Source organism: Melospiza georgiana, chromosome 3, assembly GCF_028018845.1.
Source record: "Melospiza georgiana isolate bMelGeo1 chromosome 3, bMelGeo1.pri, whole genome shotgun sequence".
NCBI lineage: Eukaryota > Metazoa > Chordata > Aves > Passeriformes > Passerellidae > Melospiza > Melospiza georgiana.
Window position 1 is genome coordinate 9,014,509 of NC_080432.1, and position 16,968 is coordinate 9,031,476.

The 16,968-nt window shown below is 34.8% G+C and overlaps 1 protein-coding gene across 1 annotated transcript in view; it reads left to right on the forward strand.

The window, feature by feature from the left end:
* The window catches only part of ASCC3 (activating signal cointegrator 1 complex subunit 3), a 250,697-nt gene that overhangs the window by 160,274 nt on the left and 73,455 nt on the right, over positions 1-16,968 (forward strand). Inside the window, exons 18-24 of the mRNA XM_058019769.1 lie at positions 2,738-2,902; positions 3,715-3,801; positions 6,014-6,190; positions 8,188-8,413; positions 12,146-12,300; positions 15,973-16,071; positions 16,539-16,707. Of these exons, the coding sequence (XP_057875752.1) occupies positions 2,738-2,902; positions 3,715-3,801; positions 6,014-6,190; positions 8,188-8,413; positions 12,146-12,300; positions 15,973-16,071; positions 16,539-16,707 (1,078 nt within the window). The remainder of the gene's footprint in view (positions 1-2,737; positions 2,903-3,714; positions 3,802-6,013; positions 6,191-8,187; positions 8,414-12,145; positions 12,301-15,972; positions 16,072-16,538; positions 16,708-16,968) is intronic.

A 16,968-nucleotide genomic window follows, 5' to 3' on the forward strand; every position in this document is an offset into this window, starting at 1 on the left:
TCCACTAACCTTCTTTCTACTCCTTTGGATTTGATGTGCTAGTATTAGACATTCATATTTTTGAGTTAAGGCAGTAACAAATTATATCACTGTGAAGTGTTACCATTCATGTCCAATGCAAATCCTCTTGTTTCCTAGACAAACCAGCTTTAAACATCAAAGTTTATGATGTGATAGAGAGTGTATGAATGCTCTAGTGCAGGTATAAGCAAAGCTTTGGTCAGTTAGACCATTCTAGGCATAGGTATCCAATTTTCATAACTGGTGTCTTAGTGTACTTTAGTAATTGCAGTATGCCAATTTCTGTCTCTGTTTTCACTGACAGTCAGTGTTATCCATTCAGAATTCCTGTATCCCTTGTGGATCACACTTCCTAGCTGTTTGTGGAGACTGAGATCATGCAAACTCGTTCCCCTTTCTCTTTCCACTGGTGCTCACCACATCCAGTAATTGTAATTCAGGGCACCCACACAATGGGGTGCACATCTTTGGAACCCCACATGTTGTCTCCAGGATCTTTCTGGGCTACACCCAGGAGCAGGCTACTGCAGGTCCAATGCTTCGATTTGTGATTTTTCAAGTTGTTTGCCAGAAATGCCAATAATGCCTCTTACTGATTCATGAAAATGGCCAAAATTAATGACAAGCAGCAAGAGAAAAAAAAAAAAAAAAAAAAGAGTGGAAGGAAAAAGTGGAGCAAATGCAAATGTTGTATTAGTGAAGCCAGTAGTATGAATTACAGGCATTTTCTCATACTTCTGGGGTTCCAATAAAAAGGTGCCTGGGTTAAAAAACTTTCTTTGTCTATTTTCTCCTCTTTTTGGTTTCATTCTTTGGTGTTCCCACAGTTAAGCAGAGCTTTTTACCACCATGAAATTTATGTCTAGATATAAAAATTAGAGGAGCTTGTGCCCAACATTTCTCTCAGTAAGTTACAGGAAAACAGTGTGGATAATAATGTACTTTATAATGGATAGTAATGTACTTTAACATGCATTCTTAAATTTCCATATATATACTCCAGACCTGCTCAGTTTCTTACTGTGGACATGCCAAGGCTCATTTTAAAGAGAATGGCTTAAAGCTGTTCTAGGCTGGATCCTTTATTCTGAGGATTTCTAATTATGCAAGTTCAACAAGAAGGGTGCAAACCATGGATTCTCTAAACTCAAATATTGTTTCATAGTTTTTTCAAGTTGGTGACCTTTCCTTTAAAGTTAAAACTTTTTTAAAAATGTTAGTGTGCTGTTGCAGCCTCAGCTTTTTGGAAGGCAAAAGATTGGTGGGTACTTTGGACTGCCGAAGGAATAGGGGAATAGGAAGTTGTTTTGATTTTTCATTAATTTTTTCCCCACTATAGTTTTAAGAAATATTGAACATCTGGCATCTAGATCACTTTTTTTTTTAACAACTCTGCTCTGAAATCTGACCTCAATGCATGACTTACTATTGAGAAAAGAAGTCTAGACCTTTGCCATCTTAGCTTTTGACTTGAAACTAAGGCAAGCCATAACTAAGGAGAAACAGCTTCAGGGGAACTGGCAAACATGGAATATTAGGAACAAGTCTCCAGCTGCTTTGTGGAGATTACTGTGTTTGTCTGCAGCTTCACCGACCGTGGGATGATGTCCTTCTGCACAAAGGTGAAACTGAATCCTGGCCCAGGGAAAAGCCGAGCAAACCAAGGCACAATAATTCTTATAGCCTGCTCCTTTTTGCTGTCTTGGCCCTGTATCTCTGTTTCAGATTTACCCAGAGAGCTGGTATGACTTATTCTGTAGGAAATATGAACTATACACGAGCCCTGAAATAAGAATACTGCCTGTGGAGTAGAACAGTGTTTCAGTCCTTAAAACTAATTATTGCTTGTGCAATTAGAGCCATATCTCAGGTGCACAGACTGCAGAAGGTTAACATAACTATGAATCCTTTTCACTCATCCCTTACAGTGTGGGTATCCCAGGTGCCTGATGTGGAAACACATAATTATACAGCAGTCCTACTCAGATGGGAGTTTTGCCCAGCCTTTTATGTACTAATGAGACAATGTGCATTATTAGTAGGACAAAATGTCCAAGTTCCTGAACTTTGATATGAATAGAAGTGATGTTGGGCACAGGAAGCTCCTTTGTGTGCTTTTAACATGAATGTTACTGTACATCTGTAACTCACTAATTAGAATATCCCAATTAACCTACCAAAAGCTTTTGGGGATTTTAAAGGTTTTTTCCTAGGAAACATTTAAGCCATGCAATTTGAAGCTTAATCTATTATCTGTGCAATTAAAGCCAGTCTCATGTCAGCTACACAGGAAGGTATATCTTCAGCCATTTTTATGAACAGAAGGTGCCAAAAGATGACATGCTTTTTTGAAGTGATACAGTAATGATAATTTAATAAAGAATATGTTGTCATTACAACATCTTTCAAAATTTTCAATGTAAATTTGTTTCATAATCATACTAGATTTGTTTCATAAATAGTATTGGTCTCCGTTGTAATGATAGTCCCAAATAATTGTAAAAGAAATTTTATTCTGATTATTTTGTCCTGTACATACAGGTTTTGGTCAGTAATGTCAATATAATTGTTATTAGTGAGATCGCAAGAAAATTATGACTTAATAACTGTACCTTCATTTTATCAGATTTTTGACTTTGTGTGACTGGATTACCTCAAGAAAATTATATATTAAATAATTCTTTCATGCAAATAAATGTGTGTGTTTCGTATTTAGATGGATCCAGCTCTAGAAAAGCACAGAGAACAATTGGTGATTGAAGTTGGCAGAAAACTGGACAAAGCCCGCATGATTCGCTTTGAAGAACGGACTGGCTTTTTTTCTTCAACGGATTTAGGCAGAACTGCCAGCCACTACTATATTAAATACAATACTATAGAGGTAAAAGATGATGTCCTGTTTCTGGAGGCTTTTTTCCTTTTTTCTTTTTAACATATGCCTAAAATAGTTGTAAGATATTACAGAATATGTAGCTGATTTGTTCACTGTATTTTCAAATCATATTTACTGAAGTGGGGGGAGAGGAAATAGGAAAAAGAAAGAAACTAAATATCAAGCAATACTGAAAATTTAGACTCAGTGTGAGGTGAGGTTTAAATTTCTGTAGTCTTTTTGACTTGTTGTAGAAGAATTATAAGAAACATTTTGATATTCATGGTGTGTGCAACCATTAGTACTTGATAGCACATTGCCCTGTAGTGTCTGATAACAGATGACCTTCTCTGGCAGAAAGTCCTATCACGTTGACAACCTTGAACAACTTCTGGCGCTGTAATCAGATTGTGTTGTAAATGTGTTCAAAATTTTGTAGTATTGGAAACTTGATTTGATGTACACATTCATCTTAAAACATCTTCGTTCTTAGCGAATAAGTGTTTTTCTTGAATAAAAGCTAAAGATTCAGCATTAATAATTTTTAACTGTATACTGTCACTGTGTTAGTCTCACTTAAGTGGCCACGTTGCATGTCTCTTGTTGTTGGAGTGGCCAAGGCACTGGGAGGAATTGTTTTTTTAAAACTGACAAAAAGTCATTATGGAATTTGTTCCTGTTTAAATTGCATCACCCTTGTCTTCCAATAACTTGCATTTTAGCCTTGTATGCCTTTTAAACTCTTGGATAAGGTTTCTTGTTTCCTGCTATATGTGTATTTTTATTTCCAGTGACAAATCAATTCTTTTTATTTTTAATAGACTTTCAATGAATTGTTTGATGCTCATAAAACCGAAGGTGATATTCTTGCTATAGTATCAAAAGCTGAAGAGTTTGAACAGATAAAGGTAAGGTTAAAGAGTTTCTTGAAGCTAGACACTTCTGTAGTACTTAATAAATACTGTCTACAGACACAAGTTTTGTTAAATGCTAAGCACCATTATAAAATGTTTTCTGAGTAAACATAATATGTTCTCGCTCAAATTTGTACGTAGTTCATCTTGAACTCTAATGCACATTTAATAGCTAGTTATGGATCTTTGAGTAATTCTTTAAAATGCTTTTAACAACTTTTCAGCTCCTCAATTATTATCAGGTGAAGCTAAGTGTCCATCTGAATAGTGTGCCGAGGGATGAGATAGTTTCTCTGTTTGAAGTTCAAGGCATTATTGGATGTCTTCCTGAACAGTTTGCTTTATCAGGAGTGAGGCAGGACTCACGGAAGTGAATTCTGATATATATTCTGCAGGGAACAATATTAGATTGGCAGAACGATAAATTCTCATAAATTCAAATCTGAAATCTAGAAACTTGTCATAACAGATTTTACACGGGCTAGAAGATTTCTGCTGTATTGTACTCAGTTCAATTCCAACCTCCCTTTTTTGCCTCCCGTGTGGGCAGGACACAAGGCAGCACATTCCAAGCTGGCATGAGCTTGTTTGCCCATGCTTCCATCTCACAGAGGTACGAGCCAGACTCCACAGGGTTTGTTAGCTTGGGCTCATTGCCATTTTACCACAATTATACAACTTGCAGATCAGAGCTGGCTCTCATTCACCTGGCTCTGCGAGCTGACAGCGTGAATCCCTCACCATCTACATATTTACATATTTGCACACATTGTCTGGGTATTACCATCTCTTTATCTAATGGAGAAATTCTATTTTGCTGTAATCTCTTCTATTATAGAAGATAATAAGCAGTGAGGTTTCACAGTCATAGATGGAACATTTTCCAAGCTAGAAGGGTTTTTTTTATGACAGTGATAATGCTTGACTAGGTCTAAATTTAGCGTAATTTAATATTTAAAAGGAAAGCATATGGAAAATATCATGTGATATGTTTCTATATTTTTAATAAAGTTAGTAGTGATGCTTCTTGACTAAAGCACAGTTTTTCTAGTTTACTTTCTCAGATTTATATGGTATGGCATCAGTGCGCTGTCATTTCCAGATTTTTGTGATTCATTTGCTGTGCAGCTCTGAATGTTAAAATGAATAACTGGTTTTCACAAGAAGAGCTCAGGATTTGCCCCTCTGTGTGATAGAAATTGTGACTTTTGATAAATTAATCACGTTTCCATAATGCCTTTAAAAATTCAGAATTTTGAGATATGTAACTCACCAGTAGCTGAAATACAGATCTGGATAAGATGTGTACTTGTGCTGTGCAAGAGCAGAAAAAATTATCAAAAATACTGTTGTTAGCAGAGCATAGTATTCCCCTGAAAGCGGATTCATTTATGATGGTTCTATACTTCATGTCTTTCTTTCCTGTGGGACTAGTCACTAGAAAGTTGGGGATTTTAACCCAATTGTCTTAGGGTCTTTTGTATGTCAGGTATTCAGGTCCAAATGAAAATTACTTTCAGATGGTTCCCTGCAGGGACCAAACATTTACCCTCTTCAAATAAGTTTTACACTAACAGACTATCAGTAAGTCAAAGAATATGTAGATTTATGCTAGTTTTGCCATGTAAGGGTCATCAGTTAGAATGTGAAATGTTATGCATTATTCAAACCATAGATATTAATATTTCTTTACTCATATTAAGACTTAATCTTATTAACAGTGGAAATTTTAATATGATGAATCATAGTACTTCACAGTTTTGAGTTTAAAAATGTATTACATCACATGCAAACTGTGTAACTATAATGAGTACATTTAATGTTAATTCAAGATTGCCCTAATCCAGATGGACAGAAGTTTTACTCTGGTCAAATAAAAAATAAAATCTCATCAGATGAAGGATGACAAGGTCACAAGATTCAATTTTTGTGGCATATCAAATTTTTGTATGTCAATGGCAACCTTAATAGATGGTGATGAATAACAAAATGTAATTGTGTCCCTATTAAGATAGTTTCAATTATGGTATATTAGCTACATTGTGGAAGATGTGGGTTTACTGCTTTTTTTCTACTTTTTTTTCTCCTTAAAACTAGAGACTCCATTTAAAAGTAATATAACTATGTTATAAGGAAAATTTGATTTCAGTGTAAAAATTTTCATCGAATTGCTTCAGCCTCTTCATAATGTATAATTGTGTTGTAGGTAAGAGAAGAAGAAATAGAAGAGCTAGATACCTTACTAAATGATTTCTGTGAACTCCCTGCTCCAGGAGGTGTGGAAAACAATTATGGAAAAATTAATATCCTCCTTCAAACATACATTAGCAGAGGGGAGATGGACAGCTTCTCCCTTATTTCGGATTCTGCATATGTTGCACAGGTAAAAATAGTATTTTCTGCATATTTGTTGCTGACTTCTGCTGTTTTAATTCTCCCAAATATTTACAATTATACAAGTAGGCCCCAATCTACATCTTTTTTGTACATTTTTGTGCAAATTTCTTTGAAAATCAGAGCCTTGTGTTTGTGCATGCATGTGAGCCATAACACTTGAGTAGAAAAGTTTTGCAAAAGGCTACCTTGAGAGACTATGGTGGTTTTTGTTAATTATGAATGCCCTTTTTTTGTTTGTCGTACCCATAATCTTATTCTACTTAGTTCCTCTAACTGTGATTGCACAGAAATTATATTCTCTAAATTTCAGGGTTTTCTTCTAAATGTGAAAAATTGTTGTAATCTTTTCTTATGCTTTATGTGTTTTTATACTTTATTCTGCAAAACATATTTTGTGTTTGATTCACATACCTTGGTTTTCTCATGAAAAATGTGCTATTGTAATTCTGTTGCTGGATGTAATCCAGCAAAAAATGTGCAGATTGACATACCAGTCTATGTATTTGTTTGTTGGCTTCATTTGACACCTAAAGGGTTGATTGTAACACAGCATGTTTAATTACCACACATAGGCAGGTACAGAGGGGGACATGACACAGAGATCTATTTAGACAATTGTGAACCCAAAAAATGGTCCCTTTTAGCCCATCTCTCTCTCACTCTTTTCTAAATTTAATAGGCAGCAGAGATGTTGCATGGAGTTATTTTTGTCTCATCCTTACAAAACTGCTTTGGAAGGAGTTAATCTAAAAGTTGCATTTAGTTGGTTGGTGCTAAAGATGAGATTTAAATATTCAAAATTATACATAGTCTTTAGCAACATTTTCATAGTAACAAAACCTTTTTTAGAAGTGTTTGTATGTTGTTGCACATATGAGTATAAATGCGAAAATGCTGAATTGATTGTACACACCATAAAAATTGTGCACTTGCATAGCAAAATCATTTTCAGTAGGATCCTTTTAATCTTTGCTTTCAAGGCAATTCCTTTTATTTGTCTGTCTCATTTATAGCATCTTTAGTGAGGCAACATGGTCTTCTTCTTAGATCTTCATATACTTGTGGAACCAGTGCTACAAAGTGTGGTTTGTTTTTTTTTTAATTTGGATAGTGAGTATTAAGAAAATTTTTCATCCTTTCTAAGTAAGAGGAATGTGCTTCTTTAGTAACATATGCTTCCTATCATAACCAAATAATTTTCTATTTTTTATTCCTGTTGGCGTAGCAGAGCCAGTAGGGAATGATTATATTCTATTCAATGAATCAAGAACATAATTCCTAATCCAGACATAGTACTGGTAGAGGAAAAAAAAAAAGAAAAAGAAAAAAGCATAGCTTCATAATGCAGCTTCAAAAGTTTATAAAAGGAATATCATAACTTAGGTTTTCAGGATAAGACTGACCTTATTCAAACTTATGTTAATAATTATTTTTCCAAGTCCAAAGCATATTTGTACAGTTTGGTTGTACACTATTTTCAGAATATAGTAAATGTTTTTAAACATTCACTACTGTTAAGCTTCTGTGCAAATGTGAAATCCAGTGTGAGATGCAATGCTATTATAGAAGCATAAACTAGAAAATAACAAAAATTGAATTTCCATATAAAGTGAATTTGCAGGTGTCTGTTATGGAGGGGTATATTAAGTGAATTTGCTTCAGAAGTGATTGATACACAATAAATTTAGAACTCCATAATGTTAGCATAACTGTGATCAAAGTTCTATGGCAGACCTGACACTACAATTTTAATTGGTTGCACATGTTTCTTTTCATAATTTCAGAATGCAGCCATGAGGTAGTTTTGTCACTGGACAGTGATGGAAAAAATAATTTTCAAAAATGTTTGAAATCAGTTTGAAAAGAAAAATCTATTGTTATCGTTTGTCAAAGATGAGTCTATGGGATCCTTTTCATTTTACAAAGAGTATTGAGAGAATTACAACAGTTTTGCCTATTTTTTTTTTCCTTTTCACTTTCCAGAATGCAGCTCGCATTGTTCGGGCTCTCTTTGAGATTGCCCTGAGGAAGCGTTGGCCTGCCATGACTTACCGGCTCCTGAACCTCAGCAAGGTCATTGACAAGCGGCTCTGGGGCTGGGTGAGCCCTCTGAGGCAGTTCTCAGCGCTCCCCCCCTCCGTCCTCTCCAAGCTGGAAGAGAAGAATCTCACCATCGACAAGATGAAGGACATGAGGAAAGATGAAATAGGTGAGAAGCCAGCGAGGCTGATCTGCCTAAACTATAGAAAACAATGGGCAAGTAAGAGCTGAATCTGAGCCATGCATCAATATTCCCTCTCTTCTCTGGAAGCCACATAGCCACATACCACACATTAATATGGTTTGTCCAATAAAGAAGGTTTTTTCCAGTTTCCACAGCTTGTAAAATGGCACAGCTCTGAGGATAAAGCCAGCCCATGTCCTGGCAGTCACAGAACACAGATGGAAAGGAGATATCCATTGATAAGTGTTTAGGTGGATATGTGTAGATATACATATTTATGTTGACCTGTGTGCTTCCCTTTCTGCCCACCTTACCTAACACACTACTATAAAAGGCATCTGTTTACCTTTGCCAGTTGGCACAATGTGGCCTTATTTCTTATTAATATGGAAAAGAATAAAACCAGATTATTACATCCAGGTATGCTATCAGTAAATGGCCTTCTTCTGAAAGACTGCATTAATTTTCATTGAACATGGAGAATTCATTGTCACTGGTGTCACTGCAACAAAACCTTAATGGAATTTTTTAAAGGATTTGACAGTCCAATAATGAGAAAATCCACAAGCCTACTGATAGACATAATGAAAATTTCCAGTAAGTCTGTATAAACTGTTGTGCATAAACTGCCCACCATCTGGTTGAAGTAAAAAAAAAAAATCACTTGTAATGCATTTCTTTTTCCTTAGTGTATTTTTTTTATTTGGACTTCATTTGCACCTGCTATTACCAACCTGTTGATAAACAAACTGCCATTTTTTGAAAAATCTAATTTTAGAATACAAATACCATTCATACTCACTGCTTAGAAGCTATCACATCTAACTTAATATTTCTTTTATTTGGAGGAGTACTACATTGCTAACTTGGAAAGCTTTGTTATGTGCCTAATCTAGGCTGAAAAAAGTTAAAAAAATATGTAAAAGTTTGAAGAATTAGATGCTATATTTTCATTTAATAAGTTAAACCAAAAGGCTATGACAAAATTCTAGATGCTGACTTTACCTGCATTTTAATATAGTAATGTGAAATGTATTAAAACCATTGCATTTTATTTGAAATGCTAGCATTATGGTTTTTTATTCAGGAGTGTTATAGCACTTTTTAATTCACTGTTAATTTTTTGTGTATTTGTGATGCCTTTTAGTGTTTAGTGTTCTTTTTCATTAATTGTATTAGCATTTTTGGGGGTTTTTTTTTTGTTGTTTTTTTTTTTTTTTTTTGTGGTTGTTGTTTGGTTTGATGGAGCTGTTTTTAGTTCAAGACCTTTTTTTGTTTGTTTTTGTTTTGTTTGGGTTTGTTTTTTTTTAGCTGTTCTTTCTCCCCATATCTTCGCTTGAGAAGCAGGAAATTTTGCGTAAAAATACAAAGCCAGTTTTGCTTCCTTCAATGTATTGGAACCAGTATTGACAAGATGGAAATGTATCTGTGTATGCCAGCAATTTGTCTGGTTCTGGTTTATGTTAACTTAGTTTGAAAGTAGATGAGACAGGGAATTTGACTGTAAAAATAGGGCACTGCTGACCATACATAATGATATTCGTGTTCTTCAGCCTTATAAATATCAAAGAAGGTTGATGTGTGTGTATCTCTGTGAAGTAGTTGCTTGGCACATTTCCTCCTGTCCAGCCTTGATTTCTGAGGCGTGCTAAGGAAGTCACTGTATTTTTATTTCAAATTCTAAGCTATGTTGAAATGAGGGAAGGCACAACTTCCAGGTACTGCCTCGTTTTCTTACCCCACAGGGCTGGTTTCAGTCTTCTGCTTTTTAAATGTTGTGGAGACCTTGGAGATAGAGTGACAAAGACAGGAGCTGGCTGGCTAACTCAGCCCATGGCTTCGGGGGAGATGAAAGCATCAGATGGGTGGAGAGCATGTTGTGTGCACAGATCCTGGATTCCAGGGTACCATGAATGGATCAACACCAATCTATGAGCTATTGCAATGTAACCATGGAGTTTCCAGATAGCCAGAAAATCACTGTGTTAGCTGAGATAAACAGTCCCTTTTTTTTTTTTTTCCGCAATGCAGATGACAAACATTTTAGAATAAGCAATTTTTTTTAGACATGCCTATATTTTCTTTGTCAGCTTTTGTTCAGAGGGTTTTAGTATTTTTAACTGCTATTGATGGTGTCTCATAATAACTTATTAAAAGGAATTCTTATTAGAAAGAAAAAAGAGCTTAGGGAGGAGAGAGTTTTATCACGTTTTGTAGAAGTTGGAAGAGGAGCCTTATTTTCCCCTAGCTCATAACTGTAAAAGGATCTCAGTGCTATCCTGTACAAACCTCACGTTTAGAAAAAGAAAGTGATTTTTGCCATGAAAAATATACCTGCCTACATAGTCATATCTTTGAATCTTTGTCATCTGCCTTTATTTAACATGATTTCTGAAGTTTTACCTCTAATTGCAAAAGCTAGTCCCTGTGCAAGTATGCTGAAATGCTGCATGTATCATCCAAGTGTACCAACATCAGGGATTTGGTTTTTAATAAAACACTTGTTGGAGGTGCAATTGTTTTACCAACTGCAAATTAAACTGAATAAATTGGTGTTAAAACTTCTGGTTAGGGGTTTGATTCTTAAGCAAGGTCACCATTCATTGCTTCAGAGTATAAAGACCTGTGTGAGAAAAATCTATCTGCCAATTTGTTAAATAAGAAAAACTGAAAAGGGAAAGTCAGTATCAATTTTAAAATACCAGTTTCAAGATGCTATGCTCATAGATGTCTTGTAATTGCGAGGAAAGGTTTGTATCACCTTGTCACTTTGCACATAATGCAAATAATAGGACTTCTCCTTTTTTGAATTTTTTTTATTTTTTTTCAATGGGTAAGTATGCACAGAACCACATAATCATACCAGAAAATATCAGTAGCGATTGGTAAGGTAGATTTTAACAGGGAGCATTTATGATCATCACAATTAAAATCTAAAATATGCTCCACATAATTACATTACAATTTCAGTGAAAATGTAGTAAATAAGCCAGAAGGTGGAATAATTTCAGTAAAAAAAAGAAATTACTGCTGCAGACTTTCTTTTATATTCAAAATGAAGAGCAAGGGAAGAGAGATTTGAGCTGCAAAATACAAGTAGGACATTTTTCTAAATAAATAAAATCACTTTATTGCCCTAGTTACCATGATCACAATAGAAAATAAAAAATATTGCAACATTTAATTTTCCTTTGTCTCAGTTACACACTGGTATATTCTCACAGATCAGAGCTGCTGTTAGATGTTTACTTATATGCATTTTTAACCTATTAAGTACCTTTTTTTAATTTTATGAAAAGCATTCTGTCTGGTTTGAATCACTACACAGAAATTGTAGAAGTTGAATTAAGTAAGAAATTGGTATTTGTGCTCTGAAAAAGAATTCTATGGCTTGATAAGAGCCTGGTCTAAAGTAAGTGAAGGAGAGAGAACTAGCTTGGCATAATATTTTCAGTGTGAATTCTTAATAGTTATTTTAACCCCTTAGTTATAGCCAACGAGGGGGTTAATACTGAATTTTCAAGGCTCTAAATTGCTAATTCAAGTTAAGTATTACAAAATATTCAGACATGCTAGGTCAAGAGAGTCAGACATTTACGTAGCCAGGAGCAAAACAAGCAAGCAATAATAGTGCTCTCTGAAAGCCTATTTGAAAGTCAGAGTTGTACGCTTTTTCCTGGAAATGCAAATTCGTTACACCTGATGTTTTCTTGGCAGGTCATATGCTGCATCATGTGAAAATTGGGTTGAAGGTAAAACAGTGTGTCCACCAAATCCCCTCCATCATCATGGAAGCAACGATCCAGCCAATCACCCGCACGGTGCTCCGCGTGCGGCTCAGCATCGCGCCCGACTTCACCTGGAATGACCAGGTACAGACTGGGGGAGCAGGAGGCAGGAAGAGAAGTTTAGTTTAGTTCCAGTAAAGGAGATGATCACTGCTTGTCCATAGCTTTTGGGATTTTTTAAAAAGCATTTATTTTAGCTAAAAAGCAAATTTGATAATAGGAATGGGACGATTTTTGTGACTTTTGTTGAAGACAGCAGGCAAGGATCATCTTTTCATTTCTGTTAAGCCGTGTAAGATTGGGCTGTGTATATAGCACATTGTGGCAAATGCTTAACACTGAATATTTAGAGTAGTCACACAGAAATTAGAGTTATGTGCCCAGAAAGGAGAAGCAAGAGAAAGGGAGACATGAATGACTCTCTGAACTATGAACAAGCACCAAACACAGAAAAGCTTTAAAATACAGTTCAGGTATGCCAGGTTGTCCTGTTGCTCGTGTCTTCACAAATACACATTCACAATACCAGTGCCTTTTTCTGCTGGGACTTGTCTGAACCAAAAAAACCCTGAGATATGTTTGGAATTATGTTCATCTGTACTTTATAGTGCAGATTTTTGTGAAAGGAGTTGTACCAGTTCACATTTAGCTATACACACATCCTTTGATTCAGAATCTGTTCATTAGATATACATTTAAGATAAATCTAAATGAAACATAAATGTCCACATGGGGGCATTGTATTGTTGCTGTTACTTCTGAAACTTTCTACAGGAAAAAAAGATAGCTCCATAGGCAAACATAATTTTCTTCTTTTAGACTTATGAAATTTATGCTTAAGATAAATTATTTTGAAATGTGGATATTAAGTATCTGTTCTTTTATTAAAAATTAATTTTAAAATCCCTTAGATTACAATTTTTACCTTAATCATAATTAAATGAGAGGTTTATTCCACAAATATTTAAATTACTTTAGAATTTATTTTCCCTGATGAAAGGTTTTTTAATTTCTTGTAGAAGTTTCATCGAGTTACCTTATAAATGGGATATTAGCAATCAAAATACAGAGTTTGAGCAATCAAAATATAGAAAGTTTGATTTTGCTTGCCACTTAGGTTTATTGAATAAATGTTTGAATTAATTCCTAACATGAATTATAACATGATTATTTTTTGTTACCTTATTTATGGTAAGTACTTCAGAAGGAAAAGAAAGCATTACTTTTTAGGATTGAAACAAGTTTTTATTGTTCAGTTTATCCACTTTACCTATAGTCTGCTAAAGACAAAAAAATTAGTGTTGTTCATATTAAACTTTATCTTAATACAAAGTAATTTCTCAATCCCTTGTTACGTTTTTCTAGAAAACCTAGGTTCTATATCTTTACAGGTTAGGGATCCACACAAAATTATACTGTTGCTTTGATTCTGAACTTCTAAATTTAGAGCAAAAGTTTGTCACAAGTCTATTTTCTGCCATGACCCCTTTACACAGTTTTTCTGAGGATTGCTTTAGATATATTATGATTGTTGTATCAATTAAGCTTATGGAGATGTTTTTATGTGAATTTGTTTATGGGGGTTCATAAAAACTTGGTAAAGTGTTTTTTTTCTTTTTTTCTATTTCTGTAATGTGGTGTTGATTTTCCTGTTTCTTCAGTAAATGAAGCTTTAATCACAATAAATAACTAAAACTGTTAAATTTTAATAGTTTCTGAAAATGAATAGCTTTCTCAAATTCAAGCATAGACACTCTGAAACTGCTTCTCTATCATCGCATTATTTTAACAAGCCTCTCAGAAGATGGCTATAGAAACTTACCGGTATACCTGTACTTGGTACAAAAGTGAGTTGCTAAAAAATCCCATCTAAAGAATTGCAGTAATCAAATAAAACCAGCTATGAAAACCTTAAATACCATGCTTAGTTGAAATACCCTGCTTAGCTAACATTTCATGGTTTTAAGATTGATCCTTTACCCAGATAATTAATTCTATAATGATCTCATCACAAACTGCACATGACGTTAGAAGAGAAAGATGTTTTTGTGAGATATGACATCAGCTTATCTTTAGTTTTCAGTACAGGGAACCCTTAAGTTCAGCAAAAGCATGTGAGCCAAATCCCAGATTTTTATTCTATTGTTAGAAGCAAAGGACTATAAATATACCCAGACAGAGCAATTAAGCCTTAATGCATCCAGGAGGAGTCCAGCAGTAATGCAGAATAATGCAAATAGTATGAATTAGCTGAGTCAAATATCAGACATGTAGTTTTAGGGTGATGGTTGCCCTAAATACAGGCACAGGTATTTGCCAGTTTTAAGAGCTCCCCAATCCTTGAGAATCATTACTGGAGAAGATGTTGTTTCCTGTTCCCAGATTGTCCTGCTTACCCCATGCAGTTTTTTCATGGGACTTTCCAAAATTAGGTTGCTATTACAGTTAATAATAAAATTTCTGAGCTTTGGACTTAATTGCCTTCCTTAGTTCTTCTTATCTCTCTTAAATGCACCTAAACCCAGATGAAATAATAGTCTCACTGTCACTTTTCAAGATGTCACCTGTGTGTCATTTCAGTTTCACTGCTTCAGTTCCTAATGAAGCTGCAAGTGAAATTCAGATGTAATAAAAATAAATTACAGTCCATCTATTTGTCTATTGTGCAACTGTGGTAAAAAAAGAAAGAAAAGCACCTTAATTTTATTCTTTGTGCATAGTTTTGTCTTCACAAACTAGTACAGATTGTTTTCTGACACAGACACAGTAATGAATTATGCTGAAAATAATGTGTACTGTGTGAATCAATACCAGATTCCTGGAGCATTAAAATTGCCATTAGAAGCAACTATGCACTTTGACTTTTTTTCTATTAAGTTTAGGAAAAATTCCAACTCTTTTTTCATCTCCTGGTTTTGCAGCTTATCACAGACCTCGTCAGAAACATCAGAAATCTGCATTCATTTAGTACTATGTCTTCCGTACTCCTTTACCCTGCATTTTTCTTATTTTCCCAAATATTTATGTAAAATACCTGTACTTTGGCAAAGGTTATTTATTCTGACCAAAAAAACCCAAAAAAAGTCTTAATTTAGCATCATAACTAGCTATGATTTCTGCCATTGCAAAGTAAGGTACACAACAAAGCAAACAAAAGTCTGGGTTTAAAAAGACGTTGCCAGGTGGCAGGGAAATCATCAAGTGATGGCTCTATTTGTGTTCTTCTCAGTTCGCCTGTAACAATGGCTACATCTACAGCCTGCTGAATGCACTTGCTGTATCTCTTTAGAGGAGAGGGATGAGAGAGAGGAGAGCAATATCACAATTCCTTGTCCAGCTTTTTCCTGAGAGAATGTTTGTGACTGAAAAATGAGCAGACAGCTGCAAACAACAATCTTCTATACAGAACCTAAAGGCAAAAGTACAGGGAGGAATAAAGAGAACGTGTTCTTTCCTAGGATCCTAGAGGGAACCCTTGGGATTAAGTGTATTTATAAACAGCTGAGGCACTACCTTCAGTTGCATTTGTATCATGTCCATTTTTATTGTATGTACCTTAAGCAAACTCTAATCGAAGCATAATCTTTAGGCAGACTCATCTGATTAAAAATGTTATTTTTCTGTTACCTCTGATTTCTGTACTTCTGTATTCCTTTATGAGCCTGTGTCATTTAGAAATACATCCACTATTTGTAACAAATCCAGAGAATCTAAACCCAGAGAACTAAAAGAAAACTATCTTTTCTGCTCATAAAGGTACATGGCAGTGTTGGAGAGCCCTGGTGGATTTGGGTAGAAGACCCTACTAATGATCACATTTATCATTCAGAGTACTTCATCATTCAAAAGAAACAGGTAATGGACTTGATCCAGAATCTTACAGCAAAACAAAAACAAAGTTAGTGAGATGTGGATTTGTCAGGTCAAACAGTATTTGGCCTTAGCAGATTTTCAAATCAGCAGTACAGATTTCAAATTCAGATATACCTGATCAGCTTAGACTTCCACAAAAATGTTTTCTAAGCTCAAATGTCCCTTTTTCTCTTCCTCCTTTGCTGGGACAGTTATTTTCAGGTGATGTAGAAAGATTATAATGGTTTTGTCTGTTAAAGAACAAGATGAAAAGCCAGCATTATTTTTCATCTTTGGAAGACTATGGAAAAAAAATTCATTCCAGACAGTAAAATATTTTATAAAGATGTAAATATTTGCACACATACTCTATTGTTTTGTGTTAGCAATGCTTATGGAAGTGAGGCAAACTGATTTTTCAAGTTACTGATTTTTCTGTGCAGTAATTATTCTCTACATGTTTGCACTAGGTCATTACTAAAGAGCCTCAGCTGCTGGTGTTCACAATCCCAATTTTTGAACCTCTTCCTTCTCAATATTACATTCGAGCTGTGTCTGATAGATGGTTAGGAGCAGAGGCTGTATGTATCATAAATTTTCAACATTTGATTCTTCCAGAGAGACATCCACCCCACACAGGTAACTTCAAATTTGATAATTTTGCTTTAATTAATATTGCTCATATTGGGTTTTTTTTTATGGTAGTGCAATAAGACTTACTTCTGCTTCATTGGAGAATAATGTCTGGAATTTCACTTTGTGATATTTCTTCTCCAGCTTTCTAAGCTTTTCAATTCCTGAACAAAATGAAAGAATTTTGGTTTCATCTTAGTTATTCCAGATTCTCTATAAACCATAAGAAAACTGAACCTGTTATATGAAACTAAGCAAATCTCTGTG